General features: G+C 41.8%; 1 protein-coding gene across 1 annotated transcript in view; it reads right to left on the reverse strand.

Annotated features, from left to right (window-relative positions):
• SRGAP3 (SLIT-ROBO Rho GTPase activating protein 3) overlaps positions 1 to 24,061 on the reverse strand; it is a 205,769-nt gene that overhangs the window by 47,030 nt on the left and 134,678 nt on the right. The window contains exons 6-9 of the mRNA XM_083357001.1: positions 18,195 to 18,323; positions 7,251 to 7,472; positions 4,754 to 4,855; positions 1,828 to 2,025 (exon numbers count right to left, since the gene is read on the reverse strand). Coding sequence (XP_083213127.1) covers positions 1,828 to 2,025; positions 4,754 to 4,855; positions 7,251 to 7,472; positions 18,195 to 18,323 — 651 coding nt within the window. The remainder of the gene's footprint in view (positions 1 to 1,827; positions 2,026 to 4,753; positions 4,856 to 7,250; positions 7,473 to 18,194; positions 18,324 to 24,061) is intronic.

Genomic DNA, 24,061 nt, shown 5'->3' on the forward strand with positions numbered 1-24,061 from the left:
TTAAAAACAGCAATTGGGATCAGAGTTGCCATCATTAAGCAACATGCTTGTAAACCATGACATCACATGATCATGCCGCTAGTTGTAAATACCACTCATTCAGCACTATCACAAGTCTGAGAGGTCACTGAATGAGTGGTTAAGTGAGAACTCTCTCTCTCTTTCTCTTTGTGTGTGAGTGTGTGTGTTCATTTTCCTCTTAATGTTCTCAGAATTCTAAATAAGAAAAAAGACACATTTGTAAGACTTAAGGAATCAGATTTTGGTTGCACACAGGATTTTTTAAACCTTATTTTCTAGGACTCCCTCTCAGTAAAACGTAGGTAACAGTAACACTCCTGTTTAAGGTCAGAAACCTTTGTATTCACCCATGTAACTCCTACAGATGCTAGAAAGAGAGGGAAAGCATGGGGGTGTGAGAGGGGAGAAAATGTGTATTAGTTGAAGGAACAGAAATAAGGAAACTTAATAATGCTCACAGCACTAACATTACAAAATACAAATTTCAGTAAGCCCTTTAAATTAAGAAAGTGAAATTTGTTATGGCCATATACTGTATATTAGTGAAAAGAATTCCATGGATTCAATCTCATGTTCCAATTAAGGCAATAGCTGGGCAGATAGATTTAACTGCTCTCATTTCTAAGCACTTCGCTGCAATATGTGGCCAAGATTTTGAGGTGAAACCACTGCAGTTTAATATTTAAAATACCAACAATTGCTAAATTTCTAAATTATACTGTATATCAGATACAACTAATATAAGGATTGAAATCAACCCTGCTTGGATGTTATTGCAATTAAAATGCCCCTCTCCATATTACTCAAATAACAGCAACTTCCTGCAGATAGTTGTACAATCTGCATGACTATACATTAAATCACTACTGCATGGAGTTGTACTGTACACTCATTATCTTCATCTAAGTCAAGGCCTTGTGATAAAGCACAAGAAGATCAACAAAACAGCATGGGCTTCTCTCTGGCAGAAAGTTGACTTACAGCAAGAATGTCTGCAGAAGAATGAGGTTACTTGAGGAATATTGATGCAGGAGGATCTTAACAAGTTTCAACCTGACTTGTCACATTGTGCTATATGAATAAGGGAAAAGTTCTGTATTCTCCTTAGCTGCCATAATTTTTTGGTATCTCCTGCCTTCATAACCAGAGTAATAAGACCCAATGCTTACACAGTTCTTATTTAGTTTAAAAAGATTTCCACCAGTGAAAATCAATGATTATTGTGAAAGGATTCTAAAAAGACATGAATCTCAGAAATTCCAGTTCTAACTAGGGCAAATCCAGTAGTACGTGGCCAGCAGAATTTACAAAATTCTTCTCAGCTGACTTGTACAATGGAAGGTACTTTCTGGCATGTGGTGGAATATATAAATAGTCCCTCATTTGGAATTAAAGGTCCCAGGAGATTACAGTAGCAAGCCACTTCTATACTGTGAAGGAAATAACATGGATGTGTCCCTGTTAACTCACTGGGAATCAACCCTGAGGGGAATTTTACTGTAAATGTTAAAAAAAATCTACATGTTTTAGGACGGCCATATATATTGCATCTTTACTTTAAACTCATGAGGACTAATGATAAAAATCCTCCTTCAAACAAGGCACATACAATTCTTAGAACTATTGCACATTAAAAGAATATCCGTGCATACTTGAGAAGAGAAGGGTAGGTTGATGTGAAAATTAAAAAAAAAAAATAATATGGGCATTCCGTTCTTAATATGCAGCTATAATTTTGTGGGATGAATATTTCACTAATGTGTTTTAAAAGTACTGGGCTCCAAATAGACAGAAGATGATCCTCACAGTAAAGTAGAACATTTCAGTTTCTTGTTGGTTGGCTCGTCTCTTGGCAATGTTTATTTTACTCATGTAAGTCTCTGAAGCAGCTGATTTGATGGACTCAGTTGAGCGACTGTGCTGAAAAGCGTCTGAAACATCAAAATCTTCCACTGTCAGCATGTCTTGCAGTGTCTGCATTGTGGCATCCAACGTTTTTCGCACCTGCGGAAAATTGGTGTACAGAAAAGCAGAGTGAAAGATACATTTCGGCACTCTAAATCTATAACTTTTGTTACACTGACATTTTTAAAAAAAAAATGCTTTCCAGAATTAGGCTCTTAGTTTAACAGAAGGTTCTCGCTTGCAAATGAAAAATATCTATGCATGACTCAGAGGTAAGTATATTACTATATCTTAAGGTTTATGAGAAAAAGTAATATCTCTGAATGCCATTAGAAAAAGTCATAGCATTACACAACCAGGAAGAAAAATCAAACATAACTCTTTAAGAAATTCTTTCAATCGTAAGGATTTAAAAGTGCACTGGAAAGATGCAGTGTTTAACTTTGTACCATGCAGAGGTTGTGTCAGATTCTCTACACTTACAGAGTCATTGAAACATAAAATTTAATCAGGACTGCCTGATCTTTTGCATATAATTGTATACCACTAGATTTATAACACTAGGCCAGTCATAAACAACCCTTTCATTAATGTTAGCATTACATCAAATGGAAAGTTTCATATCCAGGAACTGCTTTCTGCATTGCCTTTTGTTCTTTAAATTTCTCATCTGCTTCTTTTTTAGGATCAAATAAATTCTATTTAATCACTCAGTCTTCTTCTTTTAGACTCTTTTACGTGGTGGCTCAGTGGGTTAGGACGCTGAGCATGTCGATCAGAAGGTCGGCAGTTTGGTGGGTCAAATCCCGAGTGCTGCGTAACAGAGTGAGCGCCTGTTACTCGTCCCAGCTTCTGCCAACCTAGCAGTTCGAAAGCACGTAAAAATGCAAGTAGAAAAATAGGAACCACTACGGTGGGAAGGTAACAGCGTTCCGTGCACTTTTGGTGTCTAGTCATGCTGGCCACATGACCACGGAGACCTCTTCGGACAAACGCTGGCTCTTCAGCTTTGAAACGGAGATGAGCACCGGCCCCTAGAGTCGGAAACGACTAGCACGCATGTGCGGGGGAAACTTTACCTTTACTATATTTGTTTTGGAATACAATCTTCATTAATTCTCTTGAAAAATACCTCAATACATCTATTTCTTACTGGTGACTTTATGCTCACAAATGTTCCTTGTCTTTGATCAATAGATTTGCAGAATGTTTCTAAATGTTTTCCAAAGTCTTAATACATGTGACTAATTAAATTTGTAAAGCCTCTGAAGTCACAAGCAGAAATTTCTTGAGTAACCACAGCCTCAGAGTGATCCACAATTATTTTTAGTTCAAACAATTAATAATAAGCAACATGTGTATCAAAATGATTACCAGAATGTCTGTAAAACCATAGCAGATGAGTATTACTAGAATCACAATAATGGAAATGGACACAACTCTAATGGCAAACTAAGTTTTGCAGTGCTCGGTCACAGAACACTATTACATTGGCAATATAGCACAGAATCCATGTTCCCATCTTCCTAGATCAAGAGTGTATGAAGATGATTTTACAAATATGAGTTAAATAGAAAATTCAATGGTTTAAATATTACTCTTTGAGTCTGATAAGTAAGACACAGCTTTGCCTCTTGGGATTTTAGTTAAAATTCTTTAATCCAAGTAAGTGTAGACCTGGTCGTCCTTTGCCTTGCCACATTCATATTCCCTATTGTAAAATGCTGATGTCACATCTATTGTGAAGACACATCACCTTAACTATACAAGATTATCAGAAGAGAGGCTAAGGCTTTGGAAACACCAAAGGGAGATAGCAATTCTTTTTAAAAGTAGAAAAGAAAATGTAGTTTAGCAAAACATAGAGTGCAAAGAAGAAGAACAAAGATGATTAGGAGAGTGAAGGCTAAAACACATGAAGAAACGTCGCAGGAACTGGGTACATCTAGTTTAATGAAAAGAAGGACTAGGAGTGACATGATAGCAGTGTTCCAATATCTAAGGAGCTGCCACAAAGAAAAGGGAGTCAATCTATTCTCCAAAGCACCTGAAGTCAGAACAAGAAGGAATAGATAGAAACTAATCAAGGTGAGAAGGGACCTAGAACTAAGAAGAAATTTCCTGACAGTTAGAACAATTAATCAGTGGAACAACCTGCCTCCAGAAGTTGTGAGTGCTCTAACACTGGAGGTTTTTAAGAACAGACTGGACAACCATTTGTCTGAAATGACATAGGGTTTCCTGCTTGAGCAGAGGTTTGGAATGGAAGACCTCCAATATCCCTTCCAACTATAGCTTGATGTCAAGTTTCCGACATATGGGCTTTTCAAGTGACTCTGAGGCATTGTTTACCTTAAAAGTCCTTTATTAGCCTAATACACCAGCAAATGCTTGCTCAAAAGAAGCTGGAATCTGAAATCTCTGCCCCTTGCACAAGATATTAAAACACAATTCTCCACCTTTCTAATTTTGTCAAACTAATATTAAAATATATGAATGAAAAGTATGATAAAAAAGGTTCCTAAGGCAGTTAGGTCCTAAATAAACAAATGACCATTTATGCAGCTATTTAGGAATAATTTGACAGTTGTGCCTTGCACTCATTAACAGATTAGCTGTTGCATTTTGTACTTCTTGACACTTTTGAAAGAAAGCACCTTATGATACATATTACAGTAGTCACAGATTCTGGACTGAAAACTGTATCTTTATCAAGAAGGTATTAACTATCCAAATGACTTTCAAAATTACTTCAAACAGAAGCATTAGCATAATTTGAGTGAATTGTGCTTATTTACTTACAGTTAAAAACAATTACAGCTCTCACCTCTTCATTCTCTATTTTGAGGGTGGCTAGTCTAGACTGGAGCTGATGGTATCGCATGAGCAACTCCGTCTGAACTGGCTGCTGGGCACTTACTTGACATACCTGTAGAAAGAAAACAAGCCTCTGCAAATTCAATCTAAAGGAGAATACTGGCAGAAAAAAATAATCTTCAGTCAAAGTGCTTTTTTTAACTAACAGAATAATTTCTTTCAGAATCTGACAATGTAACTGTATCGCGTATAAAATGATGACAGTAATGACCATTTAGGTCAATATGCCAAAACAACTTTAATATTTCCAAATATTCCAGTATGTTGGCTCATTCTGACAGAGATTACATAACTAGTGTTCTAAAAGCAGGATCTGAATTAATCACCCTATAAAAGGTCTAAATATTAATCGCTTTCTTATGCCTAAGATATAGCAAAAGCCACCTGCTTCTTAATTTATTTCAATGGTGGAAGGAATTCTCAACAAAGGAATACACAATGAACAATGAAAGTTCTAGTACAATATGTGTCTAAAATGTTCTAAGTAAAATGGAAAATAGCACTGGTCCAAGCATACTATGAAAATGTGGCCCTAGTTCTAAAACAGGCGAGAATGATGGCCCCTTTATGATTTGTGGACTTCAACTCCCACTTCTGGCTTGGGAATTCTGAGAGTTGAAGTCCACAAGTCACGAGACACGAGGCTGGTTCCAGGCAGTAATAACTGCTTCTTTGAAGGAGGGTGTCTTCCCCACCGCCTTGAAGGAGGTGGTGGTGAGACCCCTCCTCAAGAAGCCTGCCCTGGACCCAGCTGTATTAAATAACTTTCGTCCGGTCTCCAACCTTCGCTTTCTGGTGAAGGTTGTTGAGAGTGTGGTGGCGCATCAGCTTCCTCTGTTCCTGGAGGAAACTGATTATCTGGACCGGTACCAATCGGGTTTCAGGCCCAGATACAGCACGGAGAGGGCATTGGTCGTGCTGGTGAATGATCTCTGGCGGGCTCGGGACAGGGGTTGTTCCTCTGTCCTGGTCCTATTAGATCTCTCAGCAGCTTTTGATACCATCGACCATGGTATCCTACTGCGGCGTCTCAGGGGGTTGAGAGTGGGAGGCACCGTTTTACGGTGGTTCTCCTATCTCCTGGGCCGCTCGCAGTCGGTGTTGACGGGAGGGCAGAGATCTACCCCGAGGCCTCTTGTTTGTGGAGTTCCTCAGGGGTCGGTTCTCTCACCCCTCCTGTTCAACATCTATATGAAGCCGCTGGGTGAGATCATTCGTGGTTTCGGGGTGGGGTATCATCAGTACGCTGATAATACCCAACTTTTTCTTTCCACCCCGAACCAACCTAGCGATGCCCTCGCCGTGATGTCCCGTTGCCTGGAGGCGGTCCAGGTCTGGATGGGGAGAAACAGGCTTCGTCTCAATCCTGCCAAGACTGAGTGGCTGTGCAAATCGGCATCTCGGGTTAACCAGACCATTCCACCTTTAACGATGAGGGGTGAGGTGTTACCCCCCCGTTGATAGGGCTCGCAACTTGGGCGTCCTCCTTGACTCCCGGCTCAACTTTGAACATCATATAGGAGCCGTGACCAGGGGGGCTTTTGCCAAGGTTCGCCTGGTGCGCCAGTTGCGACCCTATCTGGACCGAGATACCCTATGCACACTCACTCATGCACTCATGACTTCCCGTTTAGACTACTGCAACGCTCTCTACATGGGGCTGCCTTGAGGACCACTCGGAGCCTTCAGCTGGTGCAGAATGTGGCCGCGCGAGTTGTGATGGGGGTTTCCCAATATTCCCATGTAACACCTGTACTCCGCGAGCTGCATTGGCTCCCGGTTGCCCTCTGGGTGAGATTCAAGGTGCTGGTGATGACCTATAAAGCCCTAAATGGCGAGGGTCCTGGATATCTGAGGGAACACCTGCTGCCGGCATCAAGCTCCCTTCGTCCAGTGCGCTCCCACAGGGAGGGTCTTCTCAGGGTACCGCCGGTAAAAGATTGCCGGCGGATAACACCCAGGGGGAGGGCCTTCTCAGTGGGTGCGCCTGCCCTTTGGAACCAGCTGCCAGTGGAGCTTAGGATTGCCCCCGACCTCCGTTCATTCCGCAGGGACCTGAAGACCTGGCTCTTCGAGCTCTCTGGCCCAGGCTGAGAATTTTAACTTTAATTTTAACTGGGGTTTTTATTTGTTCAGGAATTGATATAATTTTTTTAAATTGTTTTTAACTTTGGTATTCTTCATTTTAATCACCCTATAAACCGCCCTGAGTCCTTCGGGAAAGGGCGGTATATAAATATAATAAAATAAAATAAAATAAAAGGACTATCGTTCCCCATCTCTGTTCTAAAAGAAGAAAAAAGAATTCCAGTAACTTCAATGCCATTTCAAAACTAACAAATGAAACACAAATGCTATTAAAGCTCACTCATTTTAATACACAAGAAGTATTACATCTGAAAGAAAGGTGCATTATGAAGCAACATGAACCATTTCTAATTACATACCTCATCCCCCATGTGAGGCTGGTAGTCAAACTTCAGCGGAGGACAGAAGACCTGGTTGCACATGTCCATAACTGTATGTTTGTCACTTCGTGCATCCAGGTTGTCTACAGCATTTTCAATTATGTCCAACCCTTCATGGCGTGAGGTTTCTAGATTGTATTCAGCAGAAAGATATGTTCTGAATGTCCGTGCTAGACTAGCATGGAATCCCAGGTCACAGCACTAAGGAAGAAAAAACAACAAGCTTAAACAACAGATCGTACAAATTATTTCTAGGTAGAATAACAAGTTCTTCACTTGAAGAAATATTAAGTACTATGTGTTATTTGCTTGTTTAAAAGAATATCCAATCTTTTCATTTAGGAGATCAAAGTTTTAGGAGATCAAAGCTCAACAACCCAGACAGGCTAGCCTGAGAGTGAGTGACAGGCCAAAAGCACCCAGGGGGCTGCTATGGTTAGGAGTGGCCTAGAACTCAGATAATTTGGTAGCCAAACCAACACCTTAACATTATACCACGTTGGCTTTTCATTCTACACTTCAATATATTTTATTGTTTATTATACCGTATATATGGTTCTATGCTGAAAAAGGACACTAGCATCGACTTCAGAGATACAAATAAGATTAAAGATAAAGATAAGATTAAAGATAATGAAGGAATAGTAAGAAATCTAAAGGTATCCCACCAACAATGCAATGTAAATACTTTTGTAAGACTAGAAATGGACATAACTAAGGTCCACTTTCTCATCTGACTGACTCTTCAATAAAGTAAATTCCAAAATTACTGCAGTACAAATGAGAATTGATTTATCTGATCTTATGCCTCATTGCAACTCAAAAGTCAAGAATTAGCATTTGATTAAGTATTTCCATCAACCAGAATGATCTATTGCAACTCTTCTATAGCCAGCAACGTCCATAATTCCAGAGACTTTGGTAGGAACCATGATGGTAAAACACACAGTCACTCATAACTTTATTACATCTATATTCATCCATCCATCCATCCATTCGTTTTGCCCATAAAGTGAGCAGCAGAAAACATGACAGTGTAATAAGAACATCATTACTATAATGTAAAATGTTTTCTAGGCATTACATGACAGGGTCTTCTGATATTTTATTCTGGGAAATAGAACAATTTTACAAACAAGCAACAGGTTGTTTTATTAGAGAAATAAACAGTTAGAAATAAATGCATCTTTGTTTTTACATACTTCTGCTGAATTTAATAGATCTCTGAGTTTTAAAGGACTTTTCATTGGCATTCATGGATTAATGAAGGAAAATATTTACAACACAGGGTTGAAATGATGATGTTACCTAGTTAGGGTAATGAAATGTCTGCAAGAAAACAAGCCAGCTCAGAGAGCACCAAGGACCCCTCATTCATGGATTAGCCATCACTCCCTCTTGTATGTTTTAGAGGCCCCAAACCTTCATTTCCACCAAATTTAGCCTGCATTACCACAGTTGAAAATAGCAATAGCACCGCTAGCCACATACTTCCGATCTGAGAAGGCCTTAAGACCTGCAGTACCTAATTTAAAAGGTATCACTTTACAGCCAAGCCCAAAGTAGACTAAACTTCCCACATCAAAACAAAGTCTTTCAGCCACACAAATGCCTGCCTTGAGTAATTTTCAAAGCCACAAACCAAATGTCAAATTTTTCAAATGAACGTGGGAGACACAAATGTAGCTGTTTATAAAGTAAAGAAAATATGGCGGTCTTGGTTTCCCTTCCTGGCCGACTATTATCTGGTCCTTTTACAACATGACATTGAACTGTAACCGGAGTTCTCCTACCATTCTGTATCTCTACAGGCTTATCAGCCCTGATGTATTTCGCTGACTCTCTTGCTCTAATTCCCTCTTCTCTCCTCCCCTCCCCTATAATTTTGGAAGGTCCGGGGTACAACCACTGTGGGAGAGTGGTTGAGATTTTACATCTGCTGCCCCCAGAGGTGAGAGCTCTGGGTGGTATTGCTTCCCCCCCCCCGGTTGCATGTACCAGGCTGCTCCCTGGCCCTGACCGCCGTGAGAGGGCGGGATTCAATCTGTTCTGGGGTTTCCCAGCTCTAGTGGCAGTGGAGCTGGGCTGGCACTCTGGTCATTTGCCTTCGATTTATTTTGAGATCCTCCCGTATCGATCTGGTCTGCCTTGCTGCCTTTTGTCAGACTTAATTAATAACCATCATGCGTCTGACTTATCCTAGCACAGTTTTACTCGCCCTCAGGGGGCCCCCCCATCCTGTGAGCGACCCGCCTTACTTTTTACACCTCCTCTTGATGAAGGGCCCGATTGTTGGGACCCTGAGAGATGGCTGGGCACGGGTAGGGGCCTCCGATATAAACCAATTAAGAGGCCCCTGGTTAGTTTTTTGGCTAAATTTTTAGGAGGTTAGGGAGGGGGATGGGAACTTCTTTTGGTTGTTTGGAAATGGGGGGTAGTCCAACAACCGTTGTTCAGGCCAGGTCCGGGATTGATCGCGGGGGGGAGGAGCGGGGGTCGGTTGCCCCCGGGGCTCCAGGGCAAGTCGTGGGATTACCCATTCCCACGACGTTAGGGAATGGCAGCAGGTGCAGGAACAGAGGGCCGTATCGATCTCAGGGAAGGCCTCTCCGCTACTTGCAAGAAGTGAGGCGTTCCGACCCTCTTGTTCTGCCCCGAGGTCCCGGGAGTGAGGATATGCAGCCTCCTGAGCTCCGGCTGGTGTGCTTGAATGCCAGGTCTGTCGTCAATAAAGCTCCTCTCGTCCGTGACTTGATCGAGTGTGAGCAGGCGGACCTGGCTTGCATCACGGAGACTTGGTTGGGCCCAGAGGGCGGTATTCCTCTGGCTGATCTTTGCCCACCAGGTTTCCGGGTGCTACACCGGCCTCGGGCTCAGGGTAGGGGTGGGGGAGTGGCTGTTGTTATGAGGGAGACCTTAGGTCCACGGGAGGCCACCGTTCCGCAGATAGTCGGTTGTGAGTCTCTCTTTTTGAGATGCGGCCCTGGTGCGCAGTTGGGCTTGCTGCTGGTGTACCTTTCGCCTAGTCACGCAGCAGCAGCCCTGCCTGAGCTTCTCAATGTCCTCTCTGGGTTGGTGGTTGAGTTCCCGAAACTTATAGTTTTGGGGGACTTCAATCTACCATCTCTGGGAGGATCATCTGAGTTGGCTCGGGAGTTCATGGCTTCCATGACGGCCATGGACCTGACGCAAGTAATTTCAGGACCAACTCATGAGGGAGGCCACACCCTTGACCTAGTTTTCTTATCTGGTCGGTGGTTAGATGATCTTGGTGGGGGCTCTCCAATTATTATGCCCCTGTCATGGACCGATCATCATCTCCTGCGGCTGGTCTTCTGCTTTGTTACCCCCCGCCGTGGGTGTGTGGAACCAGTTAGATGGTACCGCCCCAGACGCTTAATGGATCCCGAGAGGTTCCAGGCAGCGCTGGGGTCCCCACCTGCCTCCCCCACTCACAGCTCGGCAGATGCCTTAGTGGAAGCCTGGGAAAGGGCAGCCACTGAGGCTCTTGACCGAGTTGTACCCTTGCGGCCCCTGACCCGATGCAGATCCCGCCGAGCTCCATGGTTCTCTGTGGAGCTCCGGGAGATGAAGCGTCGGAGACGGGGCCTAGAGAGCGGTTGGAGGTCCAGCCGATCCGAATCCGACCGATTGCGACTAAGAACATACATTAGGTCTTATCTCGCTGCGATAAGGGTGGCGAGGTCTAATCACTTCGCTACCCTTATCGCGTCCGCAGATAATCGCCCGGCCGCCCTGTTTAGGGTGACTCGCTCCCTCCTTAATCAAGAGGTGAGGGAGGAACCCTTGCAGGGTCGTGCCGAGGAGTTTAACAATTATCTGTCGGACAAAATTGCTCGGATTCGGACCGGTCTGGACTCTGACTGGGCAGAGTCTGGCGATCAGGACACGGGCGGTCTTGTCGATATCCCCTGGGAGGAGTTTGATTCTGTGACTCCAGAGGAAGTGTACAGGATTATGGGGAGACTGAGCTCCACCACATGTTTATTGGACCCGTGCCCTTCCTGGCTGGTTTATGCAGCCCGGGAGAGGACACGCAGCTGGTTCCAAGCAGTTATATCAGCTACTTTGAGTGAGGGTAGCTTCCCTGCCGTCTTGAAAGAGGCGGTGGTGAGGCCTCTCCTCAAGAAGCCTGCCTTGGACCCAGCTGTATTGAACAACTTTCATCCGGTCTCCAACCTTCGCTTTCTTGCGAAGGTTGTTGAGAGTGTGGTGGCGCATCAGCTCCCTTTGGTCCTGGATGAAGCGGATTATCTAGACCCGTACCAATCGGGTTTCAGGCCCGGGCACAGCATGGAGACGGCATTGGTCGCGCTGGTGAATGATCTCTGGAGGGCTCGGGACAGGGGTCATTCCTCTGTTCTAGTCCTATTAGACCTCTCAGCGGCTTTCGATACCATCAACCATGGTATCCTGCTGCGGCGTCTCAGGGGATTGGGAGTGGGAGGCACGGTCTTACAGTGGTTCTCCTCCTATCTCCAGGGATGCTCGCAGTCGGTGTTGACAGGAGGGCAGAGGTCGACCGCGAGGTCTCTCGTTTGTGGAGTTCCTCAGGGGTCGGTCCTCTCGCCTCTCCTGTTCAACATCTACATGAAACCGCTGGGTGAGATCATTCGTGGCTTTGGAGTTGGGTATCATCAGTATGCTGATGATACCCAGCTTTTTCTTTCGACCCCAAACCACCCCAGTGATGCCCTCAACGTGATGTCCCGTTGCCTGGAGGTGGTTCGGGTCTGGATGGGGAGGAACAGACTTCAACTCAACCCCGACAAGACCGAGTGGCTTTGCATACCTTCATCCCGGGTCTATTCGGATATTCCATCTCTCTCTATGGGGGGTGAATTATTACCCCCCGTGGATAGGGCTCGCAACTTGGGAGTCCTCCTAGATTCACGGCTCACCTTGGAAGATCACATGGTGGCTGTGACTAGGGGGGCTTTCACCCAGGTTCGCCTGGTGCGCCAGTTGCGGCCCTATCTAAGCCGGGATGATTTATGCACGGTCACTCACGCGCTCGTGACCTCTCGTCTAGACTACTGCAACGCTCTCTACATGGGGCTTCCCTTGAGGACCACCCAGAGGCTCCAACTGGTACAGAATGCAGCCGCGAGAGTTGTATTGGGAGTCTCCTGATACTCCCATGTCACACCTCTGCTCCGTGAGCTGCATTGGTTACCAGTTGTCTTCCGGGTGAGATTCAAGGTGCTAGTAATGGTGTTTAAAGCCCTACATGGCAGGGGTCCGGAGTACCTTAGGGAACACCTGCTGCCGGCGTCTACTTCCCTCCGCCCTGTGCGTTCCCACAGAGAGGGCCTCCTCAGGGTGCCACCGGTCAGAGAATGTCGACTGGTGGCCCCCAGGGGGAGATCCTTCTCTGTGGGCGCCCCGGAGCTATGGAACCAGTTACCGGTTGAGCTCCGGACGGTGCCCAATCTTCGCTCCTTTCGCCGCGATCTGAAAACATACTTGTTCGAGCAAGCCGGCCTGGCCTGAGGGGGGATTGGTGGGGTTTTTACTATTTTTATTGGGGTTTTTTACTATGTATTAACTGTATTTTTAATTGGGCATGTATTTAATTATCTTTTATCTTTTGTAAATCTCTGTGTTTTATTCTTGCCCTGTACACCGCCCTGAGTCCTTCGGGAGAAGGGCGGTATAGAAATATTAATAAATTAAATTAAATTTAGCTAGCAATTGTCTTCTGAACCCTTAAATATTAATCTCAGGCACAAAAACCTGATACACACCCCATGTTTTGAGTTTAATTAAACTTGTCACAATTTTTATAATATACCAATGCAGGACCAGGCTTGACAGTTTGAACCCATTGTTTTGTTTTATTTCAATGTTGTGTATTAATACAGCTAGTCCTCCACTTACAACAGTTCCTTTAGTAACCGTGTGAAGTTAAAACAGCACTGAAAATAGTCACTTATTACCATTTTTCACACTTATGACCATTGCAGTATCCCCATGGTCACATGATCCAAATTTGGACGCTTGGCAACTGACTCACATTTATGATAGTTGCGGTGTCCCGGGCTCATATGAGCAAGCAAAGTCATGTTACTAAATTAACAACTGCCGTGATTCACTTAATAAATGTGACAAGAAAAGCCCTAGAATGGGGCAAAACTCACTTAACAAATTTCTCACTTAGCAACATGAATTTTGGGCTCAACAGATGGAAACTAACCAAAGAGAGAAGCAGCCTAGAGCTAAGGAGAAATTTCCTGACAGTTAGAACAATTAATCAGTGGAACCACTTGCCTCCAGAAGCAGTGCATGCTCCAACACTGGAAGTTTTTAAGAAGAGACTGGACAGCCATTTGTCCAAAATGGTATAGGGCACAGGTGTCAAACTCGCCACATCACGTGACGTGTCGTGACATATCACAACTCTTTTTGCATCGCCAGCAATGGGTGGGTGTGGCTTCGATATGATGAAACCGGCCCATGGGCCAGCAGTTTGACACCCCTGGTATAGGGTTTCCTGCCTGAGCAGGAGGTTGGACTAGATGATCTCCAAGGTCCCTTCCAACATTATATTATTATTATTATTATTATTATTATTATTATTATTATTATTATTATTATTATTATTATTATTATTATTATACTTTTATTCATAAAACATGAAACTCAGTCAACTGAACACTCAAATTGACTGGTACTAATGGTTGACACGGGTTGCTGCCAGCATCCTAGGTGACAACCAGGTATCTCCTTAAAATGTAAGATGTTCCAAGTAGCACAGTTTTTTGTAGCTTTGCTGGAGTTATTGCAGGAAGCTGCAATTTCTTGATGTGTTTTGCAAAGTTTTTGGACATAGTTCCCAGTGCCCGATGACAATGGGTATCACTCTTACACATTTCATCCATAATCACACAGTTTCGATGGCCAGGTCGCGGTATTTCGTATTTTTCCCCAGTTCTTTTTCTTCGACTCTGGCATCTCCTGGTACAGCAATATCAATCAACTGTACGCTTCCGTTCTCTATGACTGCGATATCTGGCGTGTTGTGTTCCAAATGGCGACAATGCCCAGTGGATTAGTTTAGCAACTCGGTCATCTCTAGCTTTGTAATCAGTTTGCATGATTTTGCTGCACTCACATATTAAATGTGAAACAGTTTCAACTTTGTCGTTGCAAAGTCAGCAATTTGGATTGTCAGTAGATTTTTGTATCTTCACTTTCATGGCATTAGTTTGTAGTGCTTGTTCTTGAGCAACCAGTATTAAGTCTTCCATTTCTTTCTTGATGGTTCCCATCTTAAGCCATGCCCATGTAAAGTTGTTATCACATTTTTCTTCAATATTTTTCAAATGCTGTCCATGCCAAGCTTTGGTTTTCCATCTATTTAATCTGTCATCCAGCTGTTGTTGTTGTTGTTGTTGTTATATGATGATGATGATGATGATGATGATGATGATGATGATGATGATGATGAAATCTGAGCCCAAGTTGAGAACTATCTGTAAGGACAGGATGGTTGCTTTCCCCATCAGTATAAAATTATTAATATGAATATTACATTATCCTGTTACACTCAAAAACATGTTGCTTTTTGAGACTGGCAATATTCAATCAATAGGAGGAGAAAAAAAAGAATAACTCTGGACAGCAATTTCCCCTAGGAAGCATTTTTTCCTCTTGGCTTCATGCACATGTATGATTCTTTTCGTTCTGAGATGCTCTGACTACAGAGAGAAAATAATTTCTCATGAACTTAGCTATTTATTTACCCATCCATCCTTTACCAATCTAATCTGCCAGGCTTTGACTTTATCTAAACAATCCTGAAAGTAAAAGTGTCTTTAACAAATGATGTACAATGAAATACATTCTGTTGATGCACCGTTTCCATCTAGCACACAGGATTAGAAAAGACTTTTCTGTAGGCTATTGTCAGGGTAAGTATGTGCAGGCTGATTCACATTTTCAATGGTTGTACCCAAAAAGTAATAGCAGGACCAGGAATAAATTAAAATCTAAGTACCTTTCATACCAAGCTTTGGATTCAAAGGCAAAAAAAGTACTTTGCAGTGTGTGCAATCTCAAAGCACACTTGGATTATGGGTTGCACAAACTATAATTAAGCATGATATCTGAACTGAGCTGATAAGTCACCTATCAAAATAAGTGTGGGGGTGTCTCTCTCTCTCTCTCTCTCTCTCTCTCTCTCTGTGTGTGTGTGTGTGTGTGTGTGTGTGTGTGTGTGTGTGATTTTGTTTTGTTCACCAGTATTTCAAGCTCTGCTTTTAAAGCCTATTATAATGCTAATAGGGGATATATCATACTGGCTATGGATTATGGGAATTAAAACCTAAGACATAAGGGCAACAGCAGGTAGGGGAAAAGCTAATCTACACCCACCATTTGTAATTCAAAATATACATGCTATGAAATTACAAGTAGCTCCTTGTCTTTTAGGGAGGGAAGGAGAAACCGAGTACTAAAAGTTTACAGAGATTTCCCTTCTTATATTCATTGTGACGTCTGGATACATACAGCATCTCTATTTTACACCCATTTTGTTTGTTTTTCTTATGATTCACGCAGATCTTTTTAGTTGAACCAGGTTCTTTTGCTCATCATAGCCACTAAGACTATATTTATGTCTAATTTTACAAATGGAAAACAAACAATGGTGGGTGGGTCCTTTCTGTTTGCCTGACTAAACATCATGTTTATGTTAGTAGAGAAGAAAACTCGTGAAAAATCGTTTTCCTTATAAATATAAGTAAAGCTGACTTCTAAACTCCTCTTCTGATAGCATTTTCAAACATTCACAGTAGGAATGGGGCATGGTAATAGGTTCAAATGGATTATTACAATCCCATTTGTTTGTTAGGGTTCTGCATTTTAGAACTAATATACATTTAATTCTTTATTTTTGTAAAGTAATGTTTATGTGGGTAATATTAAAAGATGATGCTCAACTGCAGTGTAAAACATAACTCTCAACTGCTATCTGAAGTGATCAAGGCAACTCAATCCACGCCAATATGCAGAGTCTTAAGCAAAAAGTGCTGAAATATGTAAGCTGATGATGAAAGTACTAGAAGTTCTTATTGACTCCCTAAGGCAGGGGCCCCAACCCCTGGTCCACGGTCCAGCCCCAGTCTGTGGCATGCCAGAAACTGGCCCACGCAAACAAGTGAAGCCTCGGGATGCAGGCAGCACACGAAATCATGGCCCCTCCGATCTGTGGAAAACCCTTTCTCCAGGGAACCCGTCCCTGGTGGCCAAAAGGTTGGGGGCTGCTGACCTAACCAAAAGGTTGGGGGCTGCTGACCTAAGAGATGAAATATTTCTTATATTAATATATTTTGACATGGTATATAATGTTCTTCTGACACACATTACCCATGTGAAAATCAAGCCGAAGTGCCTTTTCTTCAGGAAAGCTGAAATTTAATAGCAATAGCACTTAGACATATACCGCTTCACAATGCTTTACAGTCCTATCTAAGCAGTTTACAGAATCAGTTATTATCCCCAAAAATCTGGGTCCTCATTTTATTGATCTCAGAAGGATGGAAGGCTGATTAACATGTATGCAAGATACACATGCTTAATAATAGGAAGGGAGGGAGGGAGGGAGGGAGGGAGGGAGGGAGGGAGGGAGGAAGGAAGGAAGGAAGGAAGGAAGGAAGGAAGGAAGGAAGGAAGGAAGGAAGGAAGGAAGGAAGGAAGGAAGGAAGGAAGGAGAGAAGGAGCAGTTGACCAGCAGTGATGTGGACAGAGTCAATTAAAATGACAGTTGATATACTACTGAATAACCTAAAAGGGCCAGGGTGGGAACAGATCATCTTGGAGGTTGTCAACGTATGTGGCTGATAAGAGTCATCGAAGACTTGATGATGCATAACATTCAATGATACAATTAATGGTTTAGAGGAATAATTAAAGGAAATTAATTTTCAGCCATTTAAAACATTGCAAACATTTGGGATTAAAGATCATTGTTTTTATTGCTTTTTAATGACTTGTGTTTATCTAGAATCCAATTTGTATTTCACCAGCAAGATGATAACCCTTGTTGCAAGTTATAATTTGATTCAGCGCATGTTTAAAGTTGGCAGAAAACGTATTTGAAATGCCTGATCAAATGAAAGCATGAACGTGTGTAGTGTTCTAATTCTGAAATATCTGCAGATTTTCAATGGGCTACAAAATAAAGGATTTTAGATGCACAAATCCTACTCTCCAACAATCAGTGAGACAACTCATATCTTATTTTCCACTGTGGATTTTAAGAATTTTTTGGTAGTTTTGTGGGCAGCTGACAAATTAAAGCTTGATCTACAAAGTTGAGAAATAGTGCCTAGCATTAGGAATAAAGGTTATCTTTCTTATTTCCTGTAAGTGTCTGTCTTATCACCCCTAATTTAAAACTTCCACTCTTTTATCTTACTTCCAATACATAACAATTATTACCATCAGTTTTGTCTGGAGACTACTATCAGCTCTCTCTGTTCTTGCCTGACAGCATTTATATGTGCTAAACCCAGTCTTCATCTGCCTTGGCTCATATTGGTCTCTCACTTCACTGTCATCAGTTGGGGGGAAAAAGTCATAGTATAAAATATTTTGATAAATAAAAGATACAAATGAACATAGAACTGTACAGCTCCAAGCATCTATCACCCCTCTAAATCCATCAGTAGCTGAAAAATCTGCATGTCTGAATATCTTTCTACCTCTATTGCTTTTAAGAAACCACTGGGAGAGGGAAAGCATCAAGATATAAATCCATAGACAAATAGGTCCTGCATGCTAAATACATTAGCAACTGACCATAAATTAAGACTGCATCAGCACATGACCACAGTCTAGAATGCAACCATTTTCATTGGAAATGACATTGCTGTAAAAGAGAATCACTTTGGTACTCACATCAATTAGATCGGAAACATCATGGATGTAGTATTTACTGACTGCTGCATTTGTGGCTGCGAGGTTCAGCAGATAATCATTCCTAGCTTTAGTGCACTTGAGCTTGTTTTCAGAATATTTTGCTTGCCTCTGAAAAACAAGATTCAGACAAAATGTATTCAGTTTCCTAATCCTCATATTCTATTTCCCCCCCCCCCCCAAATTCAGGCTTTTTAGAACATAAAAATATTGCATTAGATCAGACTGCAGCACATCTAGTCCAGCATTCTGTGGCCAACCACAGGCCAGAGGGAAGCTGCCAATCAAAGTGTGGGAATAACAATTCCTTTCTGCTGTGGTTTCTTGAGGCCATGCCATCCCCGATGTTGGGGTTATATATAGCCACAATGACTGATAGCCATTGATGGCTTTATACTGTATGAATTTTTAAAGAGAAGCACTCTGTACTGATGTGCTAGTTACATTTTAACGAAAAAACCCCACAGGATAATCTCTGAATATAGAATAGAATTTTTTATTAGTATAGAATTCTTTATTGGTCAAGTGTATATAAAGTACAGCTTGAACATTTGTCACCACATCAAGAAATGTTTGGCAGCCTCCCCTCATTAAGTAGCAAGTGAGGGTTCAAGCTGTTTTAGAATTCAAATATAGCTGAGATTTTTTTTCTGCAGAGTTAAGATAACAGCATCCAGCATAGTGTACCATTGTGTATATCATCTGCTTCTTTCTGAAGACATATTCAAACATTCAATGAATAACCATCCATGTAAGTGAATGGAAATGTATGTAAAACGGCCATATGTCAAAACAGGCCTTTCTGCATTAGGTCTCTGGATCCAAGTTCATAACAAACATGGTACATGAAAATAAAGTCAGTGTATCTGAAAAACAGTTTTAGCATAGTGCATATGCAGAGTCATCAAACAACCGCTTTGCTAACACCAAATGCTAACTTTGTTCGATTTGTTGTAGCTGAAAGCTGAGAAAGAAATATTTGTTAATTAAATCTGCAATGAGCAGCAAGTTTAAGATTAACAATGTCTCAGAATTCAGAAGCGGACCGGTAGACAAAAAGATAAAAATTCCTTACCCAAATAGTTAATAGAATATTATTTGTGGAAATATCCTAAACTTTCAATGCCACCTAATATTATGTCTAAGCTCACACCTCATACTACATTACTGTTTGCTTTCAAGTAGGAAACCACTCAATTTGAAACCATGGTTTGCTACTGCTCCTCTTAAATGCAACTGTGGCTTAGCTGGATGGGCAAACCAGGGCATGATGTAGGCATTAATGCGAAAAGACAACCACCAAAATATACAGAAAAATAAAAAAATAAAGCATTACTAAGAATAAAATGAACAGGAAGAAAACAAATAATACAAACTGGAGGTGAACATATAAATAAAGAGAACCAATTATGTTTCGGCAGCCACTTCCCTTGCTGTTGAGACAGTAAGTTGAAAAAATGTGAATGGCACCAGCAATTATGGCATGCTAATTCTGCTAAGAAATCAGATTTATCCTCCAGTAACATGGCATCAATCGATTCAGCGTTTAAATCTCCACTCCTTGGACCCAGTTGCTCAGGATATGATTTTATTTCTGTAGCTATGACATACATAGCCAAGAGATAGTAATTCTGATAATTAAAAAGTTGTACAACTATTTAGTTTTAAATCATTATAGCACATTATTTCTGAAACGAGTACATAGGTCAGTGATGGTTTTATACCCAGGAAGTTTGTAATCACTGATGTGCATGATGTTTTATAAGATCTACCATTTATCTCAAAAAATAAATTCTCCCAACCACTGTCTTATGAAAGCCTCGTAGGCCTTCTAGAAGCCGGTAAAAATTCAGTTGTTTGGAAAGGGTGTTAGACCCAATATTCCCCTTTTTTGTAAGTGTTTTTAGTTCGGTTAAGAAAAGTTAATATAAACACATTTTATTCTCATTGTTAGGCAGTACACAATGCTTTTCTTAATACAGTTAACATATCAGAAGTTCCAGTTTAGGTAACTGTTAATATACATAGGACTTTAAAAATATATCCTAGCATTTTTTTCTCTTTTGCCATTGTAAAATGACATCCAGAAATGGTGCTTGGGGAATTATCAGTGGTACTATTAGATGTAAAGTTGATAGCTGGATAAAAGAAGTTGCTGCAACCTATATACATTTGCACATATACATATACACATACATACATGTTTTTAAGAAGAAATACAAATATTTTGAATATCCACCCTCAATATTTCTGTCCAGAATGACATTCGTACAGATAAAGGGAACTATTGAAATAATTAGTTTGCAAGGCATATGGTCTACCGCTACATGACAACTGCTTGTTTGATATTTTCATTTGATCAATAGCTTAAGTGTCAGAAACATTGGCTCTGCTCATTAAATCAGCTTTTCCTGAACTACAGAGACATAAAAGGCTCTTTACTTTTCAATGTACCCAGCACTCTTCTTATACCCCTTGGCCACCATTGTACAAATACCAGTAAGTAAAAACAAAAGTTAAATAAGATAAGGAGTCAAGGACCCAAGACATAAATCTCTGTTTCCATCTGTTTGACTCTTCTCGGATGCAGTTAAAGATCTCTTTGCCTGTATTTTAAGAATTGATAGAATCCTGAGGGAACATTTTCATTTCTGATCATTTCAAGGTAGAAATGATTCAGAGTAGGAATAGGAGTAGGAGTAGTAATAGAATCGAATTGAATTGAATTAAATCGAATAATGAATATCATTTCTGTAATGCAATCTATTTCCTGCCCTGATAATTTTTTGTTTTTTGGGGTACTTGCAAGAAATTTTAAGAGAGGAAAACATTTACAAACATTATTCTTATTCAGGAATATGCAAAGCTGTCTGACTAACAGTTCCCTGATTCATTTATGAAAGACTAGGTGGATAGCTGTGGGGAAAAAATGATCCCCTGCTCTGCCTACAGACATAACCTTTTCACTGTGATTGCTATATTTGCCATTAGTAACTTGGCACCTCAGCGTAGCTCACACCAGAAAAGCTTATTCTGACCCCAGAACAGCTTATTCTAGCTTGATGTTTTCCAGATAATTTGGAACTGAAGTCCAAATATCCCAAGTCATTGGGGAGTTCTAACCCATTTTGTAGACATCAACATGAGGAAGACTGCTTCAGAGTAACATCCAGATCATGATACAGAACAAACTTAATTCAGAACCCCAATTTAAACTCTCACACACTGGCCCAAAGGTTGTTTTCTTCAACCAGTTGACCTCTGATCATGGTGCAAAGATTACTGGTTCAGATAGCATTCTACTGTAAGCAACTCTTCCTGGTTTCATTATCAATCCACCTTAGAAGAGGTTTATTTTTATTTTTATTTATTTTAATTCCATTTATATCCCGCCCTTCTCTGAAGACTCAGGGCGGCTTACAAGCTTACCAGTAGTTGTGTTATGAGTCAGCCCTCTCTTGCAGTAAGGTGTTTGTTTAATGGCATTTATGGTATAAACGCTCTCTACATGGGGCTGCCCTTGAATACCACTCGGAGGCTCCAGCTGGTGCAGAATGCGGCCGCGCGAGTTGTGATGGGGGTCTCCCGATACTCCCATATAACACCTCTGCTCCGCGAGCTGCATTGGCTTCCAGTTGTCTTCCGGGTGAGATTCAAGGTGCTGGTGATGACCTATAAAGCCCTAAATGGCATGGGCCCAGATTATTTACGGGAGTACCTTTTGCCGGCGTTAACTTCCCATCGTCCTGTGCGCTCCCATAGAGAGGGCCTCCTCAGGGTGCCATTGGTCAGGGAATGTCAACTGGCGGCCCCCAGGGGGAGAGCATTCTCTGTGGGTGCGCCTGCCCTCTGGAACCAGCTTCCTGTTGAGCTCCGGATGGCTCCCGACCTTCGCTCTTTTCGCCGCAACCTGAAGACTTGGTTATTCGAACTTGCCAGCCTGGACTGAGGGATTGGGGTTTTAGATTTTAGATTTTAAATTTTAGAACATGTTTTATTGTTTAGGGCTACTTGGTTTAATTTATTTTAATTTTTGTATATTATGTGTTGTATATAGTGTTTTAATTGCCCTGTACACCGCCCCGAGTCCTTCGGGAGAGGGGCGGTATATAAATCCAAATAATAAATAAATAAATAAATGTAGACTGTTATTTTTTTTATGAAAATAAAAATAACTGTTGCTCTGTTGCTTCAACTTTAATTCCATATATTGGGTGTGTACGCTAATCAAAATCAATATCAGTTCCAGCAGCATGTAAACCCAGTAAAGTAAATATAATTAAAAGGAAGGAAACAAATTATATATAAAAATATTTATATTAAGCAAGGGCATTTTAAAATTCTGTTTTATTTTTCAGTGCGAAGATAGCTGTAATACTTTAAAGTAGTTTCTGTAGCACTAAGATTTTCCAAGGATATTTCTTCTTTATTGCTAATATACCTGATTCAAAGGAAAAGCATTGTGAATTATAACTTATTAGACATAGCAGCAATTATTATCAACCTTAGATCATTATTTTGTCTGCAATGTCATTGCCACAAAGACATCTGACTTTTTTTCTTTTTACCATCCTGTAATCCCTTAATTCGGGGTAGAATCAGGATGTCTGAATGGAGTTGAGTGTTTACTGGCCGGATACCCTTCCTGATGCCTACATTGAGTTTGCAGCAGGAGGCGAGCATCTTCACCACTAGGCCACCACGCCGCTCTCAAAAAGACATCTGATAAGCTTTTAAAAAATGTCCCAAATTTGTATTTATGAAGACTGACTAAAATGTCCAGCCTCTTCTTTTATGATTATGTAGCGGGGCTGGATGAAAAGCTTTGCAGGAGCCTGCCTGGGGAGAGGGAAGCTCGGACAGCTGCTGCCGCTTTTGGGTGCGGTGGGCGTGGATCGGGCAGAAGGAAAGAAAAAGGAGGAAAGAAAGGGGTTGGGGGTGGTTGCTGTTGCTGTTGTCGGAGAGAGACCAGGTGAAGTCGAAGAGGGATTTGAGGTTTTAAGCTGATCCCTTTCTGTGAAGGAGAGAGAAGGAGAGAGGGAGAGAGAGGGAGAAGATGGAATTTTACTGCTTTCTTTCGCAGGGGGGGAAATCCCGAGCAGAGGCAAGAGAGAGAGTGAGGAGAGGAAAAGTTGCTGGGGTTGCTAAATTCAGATTTTAACAATAAAGGAAAAGGGGGAGTGGTTTTGACACTGACAAGACCTGACACTGTGAGCGACGACAGAAGAGAAGGAGAGGCTGGTCATTACTGCTTGGGAGACTAGCGGCCATCTGAACTTTGATTAGTGTTACTTGGGCAAGTTATAGACACTGTGGAGAGTTGCCCTTTTGGGGTGAGCTGTTACTGCAAAACACTGACTACCTTTGTTTTCCTATCGCTGCCTGGAGCCGGGGTTTCCCCCACCCCACTTGTTTCCAAACAATTGGTGTGAAATCATTAACTATTGCTGCTATGACTGCCTGGGGCTGTTAACACCGTCACATATTGACTATTGGGGCTATGGGCTGGTCACCTTTGTTCCTGAAAGCCCCCCTTGGACAACGAGAGTCTGCCACCTCCTCACTTCATGTAAGCTTCTGCTAGAAAAGACACTTTACGAACATCTTGAGAGGGCAGCTGCAGAGTGCGACGGAGGGGAGTGGGGCTGGGAGGGCCTGGGCTTTGGCGGCCTCTGAGGGGGTAATGCTACAATTACAATAGAGAAGTAGCTTGACCATGAAATTTCAACCTCCTTGGCACTTTCAACAGCATTTACATTAGGGCACTTCTGCAGACCTATCTGTAATCTTAATTTCAAGGAATTATAACTTGAAGATATTGAACAGAATATTCTATTGATTATTTCACT

Source organism: Vipera ursinii (genome assembly GCF_947247035.1).
Source record: "Vipera ursinii genome assembly, chromosome: 2".
Taxonomy (NCBI): domain Eukaryota; kingdom Metazoa; phylum Chordata; class Lepidosauria; order Squamata; family Viperidae; genus Vipera; species Vipera ursinii.